Genomic DNA, 15,512 nt, shown 5'->3' on the forward strand with positions numbered 1-15,512 from the left:
TTTTGGTGATGGTGATGTGTTTGTACATCTTACTTTACTGAACATTCTTGCTGCTTACAATTATCTCTATCTATAATGAACTTGGCCCAGTAGTTTCAGTGGAAAATGTTAGTAAAAATTTACAAATTTTTTGAAAATTGTTAAAAATTGACTATAAAGGACAATAACTCCTTAGGGGGTAAATTGACCATTTCGGTCATGTTGACTTATTTGTAAATCTTACTTTGCTGATCATTATTGCTGTTTACAATTTATCTCTATCTATAATAATGTTCAAGAAAAAACCAAAAACAGCAAAATTTCCTTAAAATTACAAATTCAGGGGCAGCAACCCAACAACGGGTTGTCCGATTCATCTGAAAATTTCAGGGCAGATAGATCTTGACCTGATAAACAATTTTACCCTGTCAGATTTGCTCTAAATGCTTTGTTTTTTGAGTGATAAGCCAAAATTGCATTTTACCCCTATGTTCTATTTTTAGCCATGGCGGCCATCTTGGTTGGTTGGCTGGGTCACCGGACACAATCTTTAAACTAGATACCCCAATGATGATAGTGGCCAAGTTTGGTTTAATTTGGCCCAGTAGTTTCAGAGGAAAAGATTTTTGTAAAAGATAATTAAGATTTACGAAAAATGGTTAAAATTGACTATAAAGGGCAATAACTCTTAAAGGGGTCAACAGACCATTTCGGTCATGTTGACTTATTTGTAGATCTTACTTTGCTGAACATTTTTGCTGTTTACAGTTTATCTCTATCTATAATAATATTCAAGATAATAACCAAAAACAGCAAAGTTTCCTTAAAATTACCAATTCAGGGGCAGCAACCTATCAACGGGTTGTCCAATTCATCTCAAAATTTCAGGGCAGATAGAAATTGACCAGATAAACAATTTCAATCCATGTCAGATTTGCTCTTAATTCTTTGGTTTTTGAGTGATAAGCCAAAAACTGCATTTTACCACTATGTTCTATTTTTAGCCATGGCGGCCATCTTGGTTGGTTGGCCGGGTCACTGGACACATTTGTTTTAAACTAGATACCCCAAAGATGATTGTGGCCAAGTTTGGATTAATTTGGCCCAGTAGTTTCAGAGGAGAAGATTTTTGTAAAAGATTACTAAGATTTACGAAAAATGGTTAAAAATTTACTATAAAGGGCAATAACTCCTTAGGGGGTAAATTGACCATTTCGGTCATGTTGACTTATTTGTAAATCTTACTTTGCTGATCATTATTGCTGTTTACAATTTATCTCTATCTATAATAATGTTCAAGAAAAAACCAAAAACAGCAAAATTTCCTTAAAATTACAAATTCAGGGGCAGCAACCCAACAACGGGTTGTCCGATTCATCTGAAAATTTCAGGGCAGATAGAACTTGACCTGATAAACAATTTTACCCTGTCAGATTTGCTCTAAATGCTTTGTTTTTTTGAGTGATAAGCCAAAATTGCATTTTACCCTATGTTCTATTTTTAGCCATGGCGGCCATCTTGGTTGGTTGGCTGGGTCACCGGACACAATTTTTAAACTAGATACCCCAATGATGATAGTGGCCAAGTTTGGTTTAATTTGGCCCAGTAGTTTCAGAGGAAAAGATTTTTGTAAAAGATAATTAAGATTTACGAAAAATGGTTAAAAATTGACTATAAAGGGCAATAACTCTTAAAGGGGTAAACAGACCATTTTGGTCATGTTGACTTATTTGTAGATCTTACTTTGCTGAACATTTTTGCTGTTTACAGTTTATCTCTATCTATAATAATATTCAAGATAATAACCAAAAACAGCAAAATTTCCTTAAAATTACCAATTCAGGGGCAGCAACCTATCAACGGGTTGTCCAATTCATCTCAAAATTTCAGGGCAGATAGAAATTGACCAGATAAACAATTTCAATCCATGTCAGATTTGCTCTTAAAGGGAAACTTCGCAAAAAAATCAAAAATTGAGATTATGTTCATTCTGTATAAAAATGTTCAAATTCATAGATATTAAAGTTTTATTCCGCTAGATAAGCGATCACCATCGATTTTAAATTTAGAGTATCAATTCTCCGAGATCCGCCATCTTGTCTTCTTTCCCGATGAATAAAAACGATATGTCTATAAACCACAAAGAAACAAAACTACAGTAACCGATGTAGTCGTAATTGCGTGTCGATATCTTGTCAATCGTACGGTTGTTTAATACGACTAACTAACTTGATACGGAAAATATTCTTACTTTTTTTAAATTACCATGGTCTGTTGTTTTTAAACTGTTGATATTGGAATTAGGTGAAAAGTCAAAGTTGAAATCATAAATAAGTGTTCCGTGAAAATTGTTTTCGAAAATCTAATTTGTTCATAATTCTTTAAAGTAATAAACTTTTTTCAAATATATTTTGATCTTCCCTTATCTGATCACCAGCATGGCTAAAGGTATTACTTCCAAAGGTATTGTGAGGTGACACGTCCAGGTATTCAAGCGATTTTCTGTCGGGCTTGCAAGTTCATGCATCGTTTCACTTCTGCAGGTATTGATCAGTGTACACGGCTGATAACTTATAACTTATAACTTTCCATTTTGAACTATCAGATGTATAATATACAACTCTGTCTTACTTGTCATTACTAAACTCATACGCTTGTTTATAAATAACATTTCTGGTGTAAAGAATATAATTCATAATATATAAATAATACCCAAAAAATAAGATTTGATGAAATTAAAATCTATTTAAATATTTTTTCCAAGGGTGAATTTGGGAAAATGTAATATATAGTCATTGTCAATAGTGAAGGACAGATTGGAACAGACCAGAAATATTGATTTAAAAAAATGTACGCACTTGCCGACGATTCGTTTATACGACTGGATATAAAGTTACGGAACTATAGCGCAATTTAAAATATATACGTGTATACATTGAACATAAGAAAAAAACATATATTTTGAATAAATAGGGGTAAAAGTGTTGTAAATAGACTAGCCAACGTATGCCAACAGTATGTAATCATCGAATGTCGATAGACTACAGTTGTATACCAAAAGAAGAAGAGAACCAATTTGATTTAAATACAGGTCGATGTATAACTTTTGCTTTGGTTCATTGAAGCTGTGGACCTAGGAAAATCACAGATTTATATTTCAATAAGATTGTTCTCAAACAAAGGAAGGAATTCGTCATCACAATTGTTATATATGCCACTGGACGAACACTAATTATCCCCAGGGGATGTGAATATTTTGCTGGGAAACTTTTGAGTATCAAAGTTTCAAATTAATTTCGGGATTTATTTTCTTTCTTGGTATTCAATAACCGAAAAAAGAATAAATTACTTGTTCGCTAAATAGGGATATTCTTGTCAGATAAAAGAATTTTAGTTATATTTAAAAAATAGGGAAATATGACATTAAATTGGTTCTGTCTTTTTTTAAACATCGTTAAAACGATGTGTGTCTAAGGTGAACGCCACAAGAACCCTGTAATACTAGTACGAGAGTATAGCATGTAAACATTCCTTCTCAATAATATGGTTGTATTGGAAAACTTTTCATACAGATTGACAACTCATTGTCCGATATGCATGTAATATTTGCCACATGACGCCCATAGTTCTTTCTACCATCATCACCTTATTCCTTGATATTGCTGTAAACATCGATGGTTCACACCCAAACAAAATGGGAGTAATGAACCTTCAGAGCTTCTCCGTGTTATACACTTGTGAAATATATAGACGAAATTTCTGTATTGAAATGAATCTACATCTCACAAACAGGATTTTCAAATAACGATTTTGAGTAATCACCTTACAAACCAATATAAACGTATGGCAAGATATAACCATGAAGGAATTTAGTTTTGTCAGAACTCATCACTATATCATAAACGTATACGTATATATATGCATACAGTTTCAAATATCAAGAACAAGCGTTCGATGTCGATAGTCTGTTCTCTAACTGTTCAGAGTTAGACATGTCACTTGTTCATTCTTGGAAGCCTTCATATTCCCCGTCTAACGATGGGAACTCTTTCTGATTGTGTTGACTATAAATGCTTGTATGGTAATTCTGTCGTTTATCTGTACAAGCGGTTTCATTTCCTCTCCTTTCCCAACAAACAAACGAACGAAACGCAACTAGTCTGATTTCTCTGGAGCTCATCCTCAATGGCTCTTATACGTCAGGAAACTTACATGTATACTAATAATGATTGTTTCATGAACAACGATGTATGAACGAACTATTATAAATTCGTCAATATCTGTAATGCATGACTAAAGTATAACTTTTATTACAACTACTGTATTACTTATTTGGATTAATGACGGCTATCATGTTCAACATTGCACAACTATTATCATAGAATTTTAAAAAAAATCCTCAAAAATCCTCAAAAGATATAATGCCTTAGCTTAGATAATTAGTATTCTTTTCACAAAAAGTTCGTGTAAATGATTGTCAAATGAATTTAATTATGTAAGAATAAAATGTTAAAAAGAAACTAAAAAAAAATTATGCATGTTGTATGTTGTATTTTTTTGTCAATTAAAAACTTTAAAATTGCAATAGTTTTATTAGCATTTAAACACAGCCAGATTTGAATACAAGTTAAGAAATTCCGGTAAAGTCAATGATATCAAACAGATGTACAATGGTATATCAAATTGGGTAATATTGCATTTAGTTTTTATTAAAGATTAAAACTACTATTTTTTGCTTCATATTTGAATCTTTACGCCAATTGCCGCTAAGAAAGTAATCAAAAATTGTTTCCTTTTATTTTTATACACTTTCGGAATTACGAATCTGAATTTTATTTTCAATTAATTTACACAATTTAATTATTGTATCTTTATTCTCATCGTGTATTTTATCTTAGTGTATTAACATCATGACAGCATATACTCTAATCCTTTCTATTTATCCTTTCCAAATAACAACATTTATACCTGTGTACGCTTGAACTCACACCTGCGGCTAAATAGCTACAAGGTAAACGAATTGACCTCAAGCCGAGAAATATACAGTGACCTTTACAAAATAATATACACACTCTGCTCACACATTAGTTGCATTGAAATGATTATCAAAACAATAACGGTAAATAGAACTGAAATATTTTCAGTTCAATATCAGTAAAAATGTTCAATAAATATTTTATGAAAAAAATCTCAACAATAATTAATTAAATTTATTCAAAAACATTTACTAGAGATAATTTTATAGGAGTTTAATTCAATCAATACAAAACGGTATATATATGCATATTCACTTTCGTTCATTCTTATATTGTGGTTTATAACTTCGACCATTCGTCAGCTGTGCGCTTTTAATTACGTATATTGTCGATAAGCTATAAGAGTTAAACAGATTTTATTTTTTCCCAGAATTCAATAAATCGGGCTAATACGTCACGACCCACTCGAGAATTCAACCAAAAAAGTTACAAATACTTGATTTTCTCCGTTATTAGAAGGAATATAAATTTAAAACTTTGCAAATGTGTTTTTTATGTTAAGATGAACATAATTAGATGATAAGTAAAAAATCGCGGAATTTCCCTTTAATTCTTTGGTTTTTGAGTGATAAGCCAAAAACTGCATTTTACCACTATGTTCTATTTTTAGCCATGGCGGCCATCTTGGTTGGTTGGCCGGGTCACTGGACACATTTGTTTTAAACTAGATACCCCAAAGATGATTGTGGCCAGGTTTGGATTAATTTGGCCCAGTAGTTTCAGAGGAGAAGATTTTTGTAAAAGATTACTAAGATTTACGAAAAATGGTTAAAAATTTACTATAAAGGGCAATAACTCCTAAAGGGGTCAATTGATCATTTCGGTCATATTGACTTATTTGTAAATCTTACTTTGCTGAACATTTTGCTGTTTACAGTTTATCTCTATCTATAATAATATTCAAGATAATAACCCAAAACAGCAAAATTTCCTTAAAATTACCAATTCAGGGGCAGAAACCCAACAACGGGTTGTCCAATTCATCTGAAAATTTCAGGGCAGACAGATCTTGACCTGATAAACAATTTTACCCCCATGTCAGATTTGCTCTAAATGCTTTGGTTTTTGAGTTATAACCCAAAAACTGCATGTTACCCCTATGTTCTATTTTTAGCCATGGCGGCAATCTTGGTTGGTTGGCCTGGTCACCGGACACATTTTTTAAACTAGATACCCCAATGATGATAGTGGCCAAGTTTGGTATAATTTGGCCCAGTAGTTTCAGAGGAGAAGATTTTTGTAAAAGTTAACGACGACGACGGACGACTGACGACGACGGACGCCGGACGCAAAGTGATGGGAAAAGCTCACTTGGCCCTTCGGGCCAGGTGAGCTAATAACATGTGATGTGGAGTTAGCCAATCAGAATAACGCATTATAATGAAACATACATCTAATGTAATTATAAATAAATAAATTCGTTAGGAACAGATAAATAATGAAATCTAGCAAAATGTAAATTTCTTTCTCAGTAATTAATCATTTTTAATAAAATAAAAATTTCCAACTTATATGAATCAATAATTACATTAGATGCATGTTTCATTATAATACGTTATTCTGATTGGCTAACTGCACATCACATGTTATTCCTGAAGCAATTGCATGACACAATAAAACTTATCATTCATGATAACACGAGGTCCGACAATAATGTGCACAGGTGAATTAAATTTAAAAAAAATGATAAAATTCGTGTTTCATGATCCTAGCTAAAAAATGTAATTATAAGTATTAAATGCTTCTTTTTGTAACTTCAAAGGGTTGTAAAAGCGTTGACCGTGCGCACATTTTTATACACAATGTACTTTGGTCAACGCTTTTACACCCCCAATGAAGTTACAAAAAGAAGCATTCAATTCTTAAATATCTAAAAATACCGCATTTCCAATACTAAATCAACAACCACATGTACTTATATTACCTTAAATTAGGATAGAGCGAAGCGGTCCTACTAAAAAGCGCACGGGAGCGCCCGAGAGCGCCCGGGGAAGGAAAATTAGCGCCCGGGAGAATACAATAATAATATTTTATAACAATAATTTTTTTTCCTAAAACAAAATAATCATTGATTCTTTTGTCCTTAATATAAATGGGGATATGTACGATGCTATATCTAAAGTGTTGTTGTATTTTTACATTTTACATTTCAAAATTGTATGTAAGTTAGTCAATAAATATAAATAAGAATATAAAAGAAGAATCATGAACGATATTGTCCTCGATTAAAACGTATATTTTGTTATTTAAAAATAAATCTAAGGCATAAACTGTGATCCATTATTATGTCTTTCGAAATAGTGTTCACATTTTATTGTTAAAATTGAAACATTCATACTTGTTTTTGTGCTTTAATACAAATTTATAATATCTAAATTTGCAAATTAGTTGTCTAACATTAAAGAAAAAAGTCAATATGCATAACTTATTTCAACGAAACAAAGTTGTCTCATGCCAATAAATTATCTATAAATGATCCCCTGGCGCCTTTTCTTTTCTCCGGGCGCTATTTTTTCTTCCCCGGGCGCTGTTTCTTTATCCGGGAACTCCCGGGCGCATTTTAGTAGGACCCGAGCGAAGCAGTCTTCAGCTTTTCAGAAAGCTCAAACTTGTGTATTGTTTAGTTTGGTAAACTATGAGCCTCTTGTTTGTTTTGTAAATTAGTGCGCATGTCAAAAACCAGTTTCCGTTTGTAAATAAACAACTTTTTGTAACCACGAGTGTCTTCACGTAAGTAGGATAAACGACACGATGTATAATTGTTGATAAAAAGAATAGTTGCTTACTAATTAATATTACTTCTCACATAAATTTGATTAGATGGTATTAACTGTCACAAGATTTGAACACGCAGGTATGTAATATTGTCAAGGTGAACTTTGGACCCCATATGCATGATACATTGTTATTGTTAAAAAATATCGATGGTACCAGCGGGATTCGAACCCTCAACACAAAGCCGTCAGGTGGCGTTCTATCCTGCTCAGCCAAGGGATAACCCCCTAACTCAACCAGGTAGACTAGTACCTTTAAATATCCTCAGTTGATTAACATTTTATAACATCGTCAGTTTAACCTTTAGTTAAATAACGTTTTAGCTTGTATAACTAATTTTGACCTACATCTACATGTATAACGTGACGGTACCCAAATTGCACCTATTTTGACAGTTTTTTCATCTACGTTTTTTTATGATGAAAACAAAAATGTCCATTCTGTGTTTATTTTGTAGCCCTATCCTTCTTTATTATAAAGGTACACCAATTTAATTTTTATTCCATATGGAATCATAGAAAAATTGGTCTAAACTGACCTCCAAACCATCAATGATTCTGAAATTAGGAGTACCCAAATTGCTTCCATGCTTAAATTCACATAGTCAAAAGTCTAATAACAGAGCTTTTGTTTAATTTCTTTAAATATTTTGAACAATTGGATATTAGTCCATGCTTACTCTTCATTATTTTTTAAATGGATACTTGTAACATATTGTATTTGCTCATTTTAAAAAGATGACGTTTTGATGACGTCGCATGGCGACGTTTCAGTACATTTTGCTTTTTCAGTAAATACTTCATCTGTTGATAGATACTGTGAACGTTTTGAACCGATATCTAAATAGTTTTACCTATGTTGAAAGATGTGCTTAGTATCAAATCATAAAAAAAACAAATTGTTTAGTCTCTAGAAAATCTTGTAAGATTTTCGCTGCTAGTTTTGCTAAATAGGTGCAATTTGGGTACTCGGTGCAATTTGGGTACCGTTACGTTAGCTGTACAATGGAGGATAACGGAATGCAACCAGACTCAAAATTTAAAATCAATACTACATGTATGTATAGTAGTATAATTTTCAAAATTATCATTATTATTCATGGATCGTCCTGAACATGCATGACATATTTGCCACTGGACATTAAGCAACCTACAATCAGTCATTATTATTTATGGATTACCCTATTTAGTTGGGTTAGTTTTCATCATACATTTCTAATACAATTTTCCAAAATTCAAAATTATTCCAGATTCAAATAATTCCTTGTTACTATAAAAACAGCCAATTATTACATTGGTTGCAATGAATTACATTGATTTCCCAGTTAAATAAAAACCGATAATTTCACATTTGAAATAAACATGGTTATTTCACTCTCTGACGTCATACAACAAATGTACAACAATAGGCGTTGTCAAGACGTCGATAACGTCGGATCAAAACAAATTGTCAATGCGTAGGAAAAAGATGTAGTTCCTTACATTTTCTACATTAATTTCATAAAAAAAAGGCATTTGCCAATATAATAAAAAGAATAACTAATCGCCGTATTTGAATATAAAAAATAAGACAACTTGTGACCGAACGCCGCTATGGATTAAACTCGTGCTGCGCACTCGTTTAATCCATGCGTCGTTCGGTCACGCGTTGTCTTATTTTTTATATTCAAATACGGCGATTAGTTATACTATAAGTAATCACCTGATCACAAAATCAAAAACCCCACCTTCTTCTTCTTCTCTGGATCTTTACACCCTTTATAGGGTAACCATACTTTCGTATGTCGAACAGTTCCACCACCAAAAAAATAAATGAAGAATAAATTAACAATCGTAACACAACAACATTATATATACACTATTTACATTTTTTAAATCTTTATGTGTTTTTACAAAGGAGGTTTACATGTTTTATTTTGACTTTTACATGGGAAGTTTACAGTTTTAAAGACTTTTAACATGCAATTAAAGGAAAAATTATGATTTTTACTTTTAGCTGTTATTTTTCATATATTTTTTTATTTTTGGTTTACTGATCAATATTTAATATGATAACATTTACAGATTAGGTCACATATTCACTTTTTAGATAATTAACAAAATGAAAAAAGACAAGATTTTGGTCTTTGACCTTTAGGAAATCGCCTTTATATCTTTAAAGTTAATTTGACACTAATTTATTCACTGTGTATTATGAGAACAATTAGAAAGATGATGTTTTTACAACTATTTACAGTTAATTCACAGAATAGGCTCACCAGTTGATAGATTGTTTATTTATTTATTTTAACAGAAGATGGCTGAAGTACAACCTTCAGTACCAGTTTCCATGGTTACAGATCAAAACAGAAGAGTTCAGCTTGTTGACTCTGTAAAGAAAGCCTTGTTTGTTATAGGCTCACCACTTCTCATATTTATAGCATTCAGGAATTCAGTTGTATGGTGAGTTTGTTTGTTATAAAAACAAATGTAGGGTTACTACTTCTCATATTATTAGGTTTCAGAAATTCAGTTGTCAATGGTTGTATGGTGAGTATGTTTGTTATATACATGTAGGATCACCACTTCTCATATTTATAGCATTCAGAAATTCAGTTGTATGGTGAGTATGTTTCTTATAGGATCACCACTTCTCAAAGTTATATATAGCATTTAGAAATTCTGTTGTATGGTGAGTTTGTTTGTTATATAGGATCACCACTTTTCATATTTATAGCATTCAGGAATTCTGTTGTATGGTGAGTACAACCACTACATTAATTGGAACTTCTGTGAAGAATTGGTCTCATTAACAATCATACCACATCTTCTTTTAAATTCTATAATTGGACAACAAACACAATGCAGTGATATAAAAAAAAAGTCATTCAATAAGTAGTCGTAGCTGAGTAAATACTGCATCCAGGCTTCAGCTGGCCCCTAAACAAAACGGTGCACTAATTCAGTGAAAATGGACGTCACACTAAACTCTGAAACATTTAAATGAACTAAAATTTAAAAAAAAAGTATTACAAGATAAACAAAGTCAAAGGCTCCTGACAAGGCCTTGTTTGTTATGAGACAAGTGTATTGAGTATTATTCAAAATCAAAATCACCTTCTTGATTGGCCATCAAAGGCATATAATACAAACCTACCCCACCCCCCTTTTTCTCAATCAAAAAACAAACATAACAACCAAAAAAACAAACAAAACTGTAGGAAGCAATAATGAAAGTAATATTTCAGTTTCCATATACAGACATTTGAATTATATAGTTTCAAATGAACTAGACACTTCTTACAATGTACCGTAGTTAGTAGATATATAACCTGAAGATACATGTTTATATGTTAGTATAACTCATCAGATTACCAGGGTTATACATGGAATCATTTATAACAGTTACAAAAGCATGTCTTCAAATCTTTTGATTTAGTATATATACATTATATATTAACAATATCAAACAGATAGGTAGAACATTACAGATAGAGAGATCCAGTTATGAAAAGAAAAATTGGAATAAAAATATTTTTATGTACATTTTCTCATTAAGAGCCTCAAATTTATATATTTTATGAGGTTGATGACATGAGATCTCCAAGACTTTATCATATTGAACATTTTCGAAGGAGATTATATTGAACATTTTAAACTGAGATTTCTTTGAACATTTATAACACAGATCACATCTAACATATTTAGTAGAGTTTACATGGAATAGAATGTTATAATGTTACTGTATAACCATTACAAGGCAATAGACATCACAACCTGGAGATTCAGTATGGAATAGAATGTTATAATGTTACTGTATAACCATTACAAGGCAATAGACATCACAACATGGAGATTCAAACTGATTCTTTTTCTTTTATATGATAAATTTATAAAGTGTTACTGGTGGAGAACTAGTATAAATATTGTTAAGTCTCTGCTGATTAACTGTCAGTATATTACCATATTTAGGCATACTCAACAATTCTGGGGAGCATCAGGGAATTTCTGGCAGAATCTATGGGACAGTGTATATGACTTGTTTGGAAGGAATGATCTGGCAGTAGGCGTTATAGGTAAGATCTTACTGTTTTGGAAGGAATGATCTGGCAGTAGGCGTTATAGGTAAGATCTTACTGTTCTCGCACTAAGACCAATCATATATGTTAAAAAAATGTTTGCTAGGCATATAAGAAACAAACACAATTGGACACATTTGGGATTCAATCAAAGGGACTCTCTATAATCCCACCTAAATAATGGTTAAGATAAGTCCCTCATAATTAAGTTTTCAATTGATATGTTTTTTGTCATGGGAACACATTGTTAGGGACATAGAAAAGACTTGCGTTTGTTCATTTGTTAATTTGTGCATCTGTCTGTCCAGTCTTGTCAGTGATTTCACATGTACAATTCTTGCCAGAGCGGATCAATTATTTGTCAAAGAATTATGTCCCTGAAGATATTGTTTATATGGAATATTGCATCGATTATAAGAGCCCTCATTGTCAGAATTTTATGAAACTTATATCATAGGTTGAAATCCGCAATGTCTAATCCCGCTAACATGTTTAACCCTGCCACATTCTATTACTATATGTATGTGCCTGTCCCAAGTCAGGATCCTGTAATTCAGTGGTTGTTGTTTGTTAGGCCAACTAAAATTAATTAGTAGATTTTCATCCAAATTTTTGAAAATAATGGGGCGGGTGGGAGGATTTTATTTTTTTAATTTTATTTCATATGAAACCCTTTTGTGACGAGTTCTTCATATATGCAAGTGTAATAATAAGCTTATATCATGTATACACAAGTATGAGGAATCTTACATAATATTTCAAATCCTTAAATAAATATATCTAATTGCGGCTTTTTTTTTAACAACAAATTTAACAACAAAAACGTGTGAGAAATACTCTCTTTAGTTAGACTACCTACACCTATTTGGGTTTCTAAACAATGGTTGTATTACCATTAAATGAAGCAAATGCATTGGTATGCAACACAATTATTATGAGTACAGAATAAAATGAAAACTCAGAGAGTGTTGAAAATAATAGGGTTGGTACTCTATATGCCAGATGGAAATATAATTATCATGTAAAACATGAACTTAATAATAATAAAAAAAGTTGTTGTTTAATGAGTCTTTTTAAATTTGGGTGTATTTGGACATTTGCTGTTTGTCAACATAAAAAGACAGCCATGGGTAAAATCAAAGAGCTTGCATAAATAAAATGCGCATATGTTAGTCGACTTTTTAAATTCAATAAACGGTCATAAATCTAACAAGTTCGTGCTTGTGTTTCAATATCTCTAATCCAGTCATGTTTTCTGTATCAATTGTTTCCACGAATCTTGTGCTTTGGGTACCATTTACCATTTAAATTTCCTGAGACAACGTCATTGCATAAATAAAAAAAGTCCGCAGTTTTCTAATCACAGAAATTTGTGACATACCGCGATTTGCAGTCTTGGAAACAGCGTTTTTCTCGTAACACCAATATTTCATGTCATTCTCGTTATCAATCTTTACTCTCGGAAGATGATGTTGTCATCATAGAGCAGCGGAAAGGTCGACTTAATCATTTTGGTTAGATTTACTCGAGGTACAAAACCGAAGCATTGAATGAAACGAGATTTTAACGGTTACCGGTAACGGGAATGAACATAATCTGGAAATCGTAAATTTTATAAAATAAAAAAATTCGGGGCGGGGCGATTTCAGAGGGGCGGGCGGGGATGAAAATCTATCAATTAATTTTAATTGGCCTTAATGTGTTACATATCTGTTTTTCGTTCATTTTTATACACCTGTCAAAATTATTATGGTATTCAAATGTCCAGTGTCCGTCCATCTGTCTGTCTGTCCGTCTGTCCCTCTGTCCATCTGTCCGTCTGTCCGTGACATTCTGTCTGTAAACATGTCGCACCGTAACTTGAGAAGACTTATCCAAATTTCATGAAACTTGATATAGTTGTTTCCTATGATGGTCAAATGATCTGTATAGTTTTTGGGGAAAATAGGATTAAAACTTTTTGAGTTACGGCACTTTGTAACTAAAACAGGGGTGTATTTTTTAGCTCACCTGGCCTAAAAGGCCAAGTGAGCTTTTCTCATCACTTGGCGTCTGTCGTCGTCTGTCGTCGTCGTCGTTAACTTTTACAAAAATCTTCTCCTCTGAAACTAATGGGCCAAATTAAACCAAACTTAGCCACAATCATTATTGGGGTATCTAGTTTAAAAAATGTGTCCGGTGACCTGGCCAACCATCCAAGATGGCCACCATGGCTAAAAATAGAACATAGGGGTAAAATGCAGTTTTTGGCTTATAACTCAAAAACCAAAGCATTTAGAGCAAATCTGACAGGGGAAGAATTGTTAAACAGGTGAAGATCTATCTGCCCTGAAATTTTCAGATGAATCAGATAACCCGTTGCTGGGTTGCTGCCCCTGAATTAGTAATTTTAAGGAAATTTTGCTGTTTTTGGTTATTATCTTGAATATTATTATAGATAGAAATAAACAGTAAACAGCAACATGTTCAGCAAAGTAAGATTTACAAATAAGTCAACATGACCACAAGTTGAACCCTTTAGGAGTTATTGCCCTTTATAGTCAATTTTTAACCATTTTTCGTAAATCTTAGTAATCTTTTACAAAAATCTTCTCCTCTGAAACTACTGGGCCAAATTTATCCAAACTTGGCCACAATTATCTTTGGGGTATCTAGTTTAAAAAATGTGTCCTGTGACCCGGCCAACCAACTAAGATGGCTGCCACGGCTAAAAATAGAACATAGGGGTAAAATGCAGTTTTTGGCTTATAACTTAAAAACCAAAGCATTTAGAGCAAATCTGACATTGGTAAAATTGTTTATTAGGTCAAGATCTATCTACCCTGAAATTTTCAGATGAATCTGACAATCTGTTGTTGGGTTGCTGCCCCTGAATTGGTAATTTTAAGGAAATTTTGCTGTTTTTGGTTATTATCTTGTATATGGGCAGGAATTCGCTAGTGAAATTTTAGGGTCAATAGTGTTTATCCAATTAAAAAATAAAGAAATCATGCAAATATGGAGAATAAACATTGTTTAAATATCAAAGTGGGTTAGTCTTTATTGCCAAATGCAAAAAAAAATGGATCCAATTAAAAAAATCAACAAAAAATCAGCACTTGTTATGTGCTGGTAGTTGAAAACTGTAGACAAAAAGTGTGACATTTCTGCAGTGGCAAAACCCCTAGTCATATTTAGAATATGCCTGAAGAATTGTTCTACTATAATAGTTGAAAATCAACTGCAAAATGATCCGTCTATCATTTAGAAACCCCATTTTGTACAGAATCCGATTATTGCTGCAAATAAAATACGTTTGAAAATGGACAAGTGCATGCAACTTTTCCCGTCAACAAATGTTACATGCACCTTTTCATTAGCTGATTAGCTTTGGAAACAAGTTATTGGTCCAGCATGGCAAATTTTGAAAGGTGTCAACAATGGGTACAATTTGGATTTCATGATTTTTATCAATCAACTGAAGTTTGAAAAATATAGAAGGTAAGAAAATTTATTTCATTTTCGTGTCAATACTGCCAAATAATACTCATCTTTTTATAACAGTTGTATACTTTTTATAGTAAGAATTTCCATAATTATTTTTTTCACATTTCAACCCACTGACAATTACATTAAAATGTGGCTTTGTCATCTTTCACACACTAGGCATCTACCAGTGATCAAGC

The 15,512-nt window shown here is 32.3% G+C and overlaps 1 protein-coding gene across 2 annotated transcripts in view; it reads left to right on the plus strand.

Moving 5' to 3' along the window:
* The first annotated feature begins 7,658 nt into the window (after nt 1-7,658).
* LOC139486616 (fatty acid hydroxylase domain-containing protein 2-like) overlaps nt 7,659-15,512 on the plus strand; it is a 31,696-nt gene continuing 23,842 nt past the window's right edge. The window contains exons 1-3 of one of the 2 annotated variants that reach the window (XM_071271542.1): nt 7,659-7,745; nt 10,083-10,231; nt 11,741-11,844. In XM_071271542.1, coding sequence (XP_071127643.1) covers nt 10,086-10,231; nt 11,741-11,844 — 250 coding nt within the window. In that variant the 5' untranslated portion in view covers nt 7,659-7,745; nt 10,083-10,085. Of the gene's footprint in view, nt 7,870-10,082; nt 10,232-11,740; nt 11,845-15,512 lie in introns of both variants that reach the window. The other variant, XM_071271543.1, reaches the window with a different exon arrangement.

This window comes from Mytilus edulis, chromosome 8, assembly GCF_963676685.1.
Source record: "Mytilus edulis chromosome 8, xbMytEdul2.2, whole genome shotgun sequence".
NCBI classification, from domain to species: domain Eukaryota; kingdom Metazoa; phylum Mollusca; class Bivalvia; order Mytilida; family Mytilidae; genus Mytilus; species Mytilus edulis.